The 5644-nt window shown below is 25.2% G+C and overlaps 1 protein-coding gene across 1 annotated transcript in view; it reads left to right on the top strand.

The window, feature by feature from the left end:
- The first annotated feature begins 316 nt into the window (after window positions 1–316).
- Window positions 317–5644, top strand: part of LOC108690876 (myosin-11-like) — an 8168-nt gene continuing 2840 nt past the window's right edge. The window contains exons 1-21 of the mRNA XM_018198393.1: window positions 317–445; window positions 558–608; window positions 677–814; window positions 894–989; window positions 1139–1270; window positions 1347–1457; window positions 1546–1641; window positions 1714–1854; window positions 2352–2435; window positions 2568–2660; window positions 2741–2899; window positions 2963–3055; window positions 3132–3191; window positions 3431–3520; window positions 3592–3738; window positions 3923–4018; window positions 4287–4349; window positions 4428–4523; window positions 5040–5123; window positions 5220–5363; window positions 5570–5617. Coding sequence (XP_018053882.1) covers window positions 359–445; window positions 558–608; window positions 677–814; window positions 894–989; window positions 1139–1270; window positions 1347–1457; window positions 1546–1641; window positions 1714–1854; window positions 2352–2435; window positions 2568–2660; window positions 2741–2899; window positions 2963–3055; window positions 3132–3191; window positions 3431–3520; window positions 3592–3738; window positions 3923–4018; window positions 4287–4349; window positions 4428–4523; window positions 5040–5123; window positions 5220–5363; window positions 5570–5617 — 2109 coding nt within the window. The 5' untranslated portion in view covers window positions 317–358. The remainder of the gene's footprint in view (window positions 446–557; window positions 609–676; window positions 815–893; window positions 990–1138; window positions 1271–1346; window positions 1458–1545; window positions 1642–1713; window positions 1855–2351; window positions 2436–2567; window positions 2661–2740; window positions 2900–2962; window positions 3056–3131; window positions 3192–3430; window positions 3521–3591; window positions 3739–3922; window positions 4019–4286; window positions 4350–4427; window positions 4524–5039; window positions 5124–5219; window positions 5364–5569; window positions 5618–5644) is intronic.

Genomic DNA, 5644 nt, shown 5'->3' with positions numbered 1-5644 from the left:
AAATTTATATATAATATTATTTATATATAATATTATGTTATCTAATTTATTTTTAGGATGAATTTATATTATTCCTAAATAATACAAAAACACATGTGCAGAAAGAATGTGAAATTTTATCGAATTTAAAGCTCGAACTTGGGAAATTTATAAATAAATTGACCACCAAAGATGAGGTAAAAACATTATTTCTTTATAACAGAGTAAAAGTGAACTTTGTTATAGAATATCATTCATTATTGTTTTGAATTTATTTTAGCAAATAATTGAAGTTTTTCCAAAAATATATATTTTCTAGGTGGATGATTGTACTATAGCTAACAATTACACAAATAAAAATAAACTTTGTGCAAGTGACATGTCAGACAAACTGATCAATTGCATTGAAATTATTAATAAAATATACTTAGAAAGACAAAAGGAAGTTACTGCTTTTGATTGTATGGTATGTGTAACAAATATAGTATAACAAATATCAGTTTTATTTATTAACTATTTTGTGAAGATAATCACATTATTAGATATATTTTAATCATACACATACTTTCTTTTCTTAGATAAAGAAAGAAGAAAATCGTTGTGCCTGTGGTGATTCTAAGAATATTAAAGTAAGATATTCATATTTTAATATTTTTTGTGTCATACTATTGAACACAATACGTCTTTCTTTTTCCAGTCAAATGTGAATAATGCACGGCAATTTAAATTAATGGAAGAATTTAGAGTCTGTACTGTGGAAGCTCAAGCAGCAACAGAAGACATTCGCGACGAGATAAGCACCGTTGTCTCAACATTTAATTCACGACACCAAAATGTATGTGTAAATCAATAAATAGACCGTGATAAGTTTGTGATAAAATGAGCGATTAATGCTAAATTACTAAATTTTTCAGTATGAAGAATTGAGTAAGATGGTTACTAATGTGCAAAGTTACTTGATAAGAACACGAGAAGGATTAATAGAAGCAATCAGTAGACTAGAATTACAAGTAATATTTATAATAGTATATCAAAATATATTGCTTCTCTTATGATGAATATTATTGAAATATACAATTCTATTTTAAGTTTCAGTATAAATTAATTACAATTTTATTATTGCAATCTACTATTGAAAAATATCTTTCTTTTTTATCAGGAGGAAGAAAGACTAAGACACAGCGAAAGAATTGTAAGTGGCAATCTTAAACTGAAGGATATAAAAAATGAAATTAATCATGTTCAATCAGAATTGTCTCGTTGCATTAATGGTATGCAGGAGAATATACAGGTTCGAAGTATTTATTAAATAACTATTTTAAATACTTTATTGATTATTTTATCGTGAAGTATAAAATCAATTTTAGGGATATAATGAATCCGAATATACAGAAGCATACATAAACAATGATTTACTAACTATGGTAATGGAAGAAGTTGAACAAATATTGACAAATTTGCAATTATTCCAAACTCAGGTTTGTTCAGAAATCAGAATAAAAGTAGCTTCTGTTCGAATTTAACGATATATCAACCTAAAAATATTATACAGATATTGTCTTTTAGGGAGGTTGTGTGACATCAATATTAAAAGGATTAAGAAGTCAGCTGTGTACTATAGATAGCTCTTTAAAGGATTTACAGAAAAAAACCGGTGAAGTGGTAAGTATCTTAGGAAAATATATATGTGTAAATAATAAATAATATCTCATATATTTTCAATTATCTATGCAGCTATTGAACAATGAAATTGCAAAAACGACATTCTGTGAAAGGGAATGCAGGTTGGCTAAATTCGAAGAAGAAGTCGATTGTGCACATACAAAAATGCAAGATGTATTGGAAATATTTCTTTCCACAAAACAGGAAGAAAAGGTTGCTATTTGTAATTTTTATATATATTGATTAAAAAGATTTTCTTAATTTTATTAGTATTTTTGGAAGAAAAAATTTTCTTACATATAAATCCAAATTTTTAATTGTCAACTATTAATTTAAATTAATTTTTTTATGTTTTAAATAGTTTGTCAAAATGCTTTAAATTTTGTTTATATTTAAAATTAAATTATTGATGTAGAAATAACAAAAAATAATTTAAATTGGACTCTCAAACTTTAAAATAATTATTTTTATGTAGAAATATTTTTATATGTAATAAAAAAATGAACAAGTTTTTTACTCAATCAAGTATAAGTGTAGATAATATACAAACTATTAAAATAATTAAATAATTAATTTAATATAAATATTATTGCACAGGAACAATTTTCTCATTATACTTATGATAATCAGGTATTAAAGCAAGTATAATTATTACATAAATGCTTTTTTATTTTTTAATTCATAATGTATCTATATACTATGCTTTATAGGAAGTAAATGACATAATAAAAACGAAAGAAGATTTACATAAATTAAGAAAGGAATACGACGATTTAAAACTTAACATGATCCAGGTAATTAAATTTATATTTTGAAATAGACTATATTTAATAAATAAACTTTTCTATTCGTTATGTGTAACAACTCATGCAAATTATTTATTAATCAACTTAAATTAATGCAATATTATATGTATATGTTTGTAGCAAACATGTCAAATGAAATATGATGAAAGATTAAATAAATGGAAAAATCGTATGACTGATTTAGAAGATCAAATTCGAATGTTGCAACATGAGGTAAACATCATTCACATTATTAAACACTTATTATTAAAATCTTATTTTCAATTATGAGTTATATAATTTCTTTGTAACAGGCAAAATGCAAACAAGAAGCAATTAATTTTTTAAAAAATAATATTCAATCTATAGAGAAGGAACTGATAACTGCACGAACAAAAGCAGAAAATTATAGACAATGTCATAGCAAAGATAATATGGAATTGAAAAAGAAGATAATAGAACTAGAAAATACTGTAAGTATTATTTTCGCAAATCTAAAATTATCATTGAGATAGATGCTGACATTATAATTTTAGATCAAAACGCAAAAAGAAGTAGAAAATGATCTTAAAAAAAATTTGAATAATGTAGCGAATATTAAGAAATCTACAGAAATCTCAAATGCTTTTGTAAGTAATTTTCTAATTATATATATATTTGCAAATTTTTTTTTTCTTTATTAAAATTTCCATTTTTATTACAAAGCATACGGACTGCGGCATAGAAACAACACTTTTACGTTGTGATTATCCGTCCAAACATGAGGTATATTGAAACTGTATATGTATATAAATATTAATGCTTTTTGCTATATATTTATATGGAAATTTTATGATAATAGTAAGAAATATACATTTGCTTCTGAAGTCTTCTTTATAAGATAACAATAATATTTGTATATTTACGTATAAATACTAAGCATCAAAACCGCTTCGATTAAAAATAGCATTTCTCCTCTTATTTATATTTAATAATTTATTTATATTTATATTTTTTTATTCCAGAATATATCTCACTTGTTCAAAACTGTGCAAGATGCTGTGCAATTTGCAAAAATGGCAGTACAAGACTTTGAAAGTGAACTTAAAAAATTGGTTTGTTTTTTTTTTCATTATTATCATATTAATATTCGGCTATAGAGATTATTATGAACATTTATTTACAGATACATGATGAATCCTCTTTCTCCTCCGTTTCAGCAAAATCTGCTATGATTTTAACCGATTTGTTAGGAAAATGTAGAGAAAAACTGGATATTTGCTTTCATGAATTAAGCAAACTTAAAAGTGCTGTATATTCTAAAGAAAAACTTGTAAGTTATGTTTATTATTTTTTATGTATATATGTGACAAATTATATAAGTCTATAAATAGTAAAATATATATGAATATATTATATTTTATTTCTGAATAAAATTAGATATTTTCTTTTGAATAATTACTTGAAATCATTTCATATGAATCAGAATGTAAATTAAAGAATTAAAATCATTTCAGTTAGAAAATATGGAGGAAGTCGTACGGATTCAACGAAATTCATTGACAATGAGCCAAGCAGAAGTAAAAGATCTGCATCAAAAGTTGCAAGAAAAGGTAAATTGATTATATATATTTTTTTAAGCTATAAGCAGAAGAGATGTTATGATACTATTATGAAAATAGTTTTTGATTTAAAAATTATAATATCATTTTTAATTGAAAATTTTAATTGTTATTTCGTAATTATTTATGCTTTTTCAATGTATCTTGTGGATTAAACGATATGTTAATTAAATGCAAACACAGAAATTCTGCCCGTTTATCAAGAATAAAGTTTTAAGGTATGTATGATATTAGAATATTAAAAGAAATCTGTTTACAGATAGATAAACAAAGCCTTACAATCGCGCAATATGAGAGAGAGAAGAATGAATTGTTGAAGCAGGTTTGTCTCTTTTTTTCTGCTTAGTCATCGTGCTTAATTATGAAGATTTATTTTTTAACATTGTGCGGTGTATTGCAGAATGAACTTCAAATACAAACTATCGGGCATTTACAAAATGCTGTTGTTGAAGCTAAACGAAATTTAGATCAAATGGCTCATAAAACAATGAGTGATGTGAGTGAGCTGAGGCCAGCCATATCGTCTGCAGCCTTTAGTCATAGAAATGTGCATGATGTTTGAATATGAATTATAAATAGTTAAATTGCTATATAGTTTTTCGCGCTAATATGTATTTATTACAATTGTAAATATTATCGATATATAAATGCTTATTAAAAATATGATTCACGAATATACGGATTATCATATTTCTCTTCGCCTTTAATTTACATTTATGTTATGATATTACGAATGCAAGAATATGAGTGCCATGCATGAAGTTTGCTCATTTAATTAAAATATTTAAAGCTTTTGTGATATCATATTTGAATATCCTGTTTACGAAGTGACAAGAGATTGTGGCATGTACAAGCGTAACATGCTGCCTGGATTAACAAGTTGGATGATCAAGTTGTAGCTGTTGCATTTTGCAGTTAACAAAATAATATGAACTACATTCGTGAGTGTCCTCTATTTCTAAACTTGAAAAACACGGATTGTATGAGAAATATATTATAAATATCTTTATAGCTTGGTAAGAAAGATGAAACTATACGGCAACTAATGATGCGCATCGATGAAACGCAAGATCAATATAACGAATGTTTCACAGAGGTAAACCAAAATTATTTGTATTAATTAGAAATTATTTCTTGATTAATATATTTTTTCTAAGTATTGTTAATTTATATTTTTTTTATTTCTGCAAAGGCAACTAATCAAGACATGCTGCTGGACTTGCAACGAGATGCTATTGAAAGTCTGCATAAAAGGATTCGTTGTGTGGAGTATAATAAACGTTTAATCGCTATTACGTTGCATGCAATATATTATTCAATTTTAAGCGAAATACAGGTATATGCAGCTAAATACGCTTTATTTTTTAATAATCTATATTTTTATGATAGTCGGAATAATAAGAGATCTCGTGTATTTTCAATAAAGAAATGTGCATATCGAATCAGTGTTATGTTTTCTAAAATAGTTGTTAACGAATGATTTTAAAAATTATGGTATGACACGGATCTTTTATGAAAGTAACGTTATCTGAATCTTTTCAGAAGCAAATACGCGATCATGTAAAGAATTTCCGAGAACTGAAAGGGAAGGTAAATTATTAGAAATATTTATATTCT

Source organism: Atta colombica, unplaced genomic scaffold (genome assembly GCF_001594045.1).
Source record: "Atta colombica isolate Treedump-2 unplaced genomic scaffold, Acol1.0 scaffold38, whole genome shotgun sequence".
NCBI classification, from domain to species: domain Eukaryota; kingdom Metazoa; phylum Arthropoda; class Insecta; order Hymenoptera; family Formicidae; genus Atta; species Atta colombica.
Note: the sequence above shows the minus strand (reverse complement) of the source record. Positions and strands in the feature narration are given on the sequence as shown.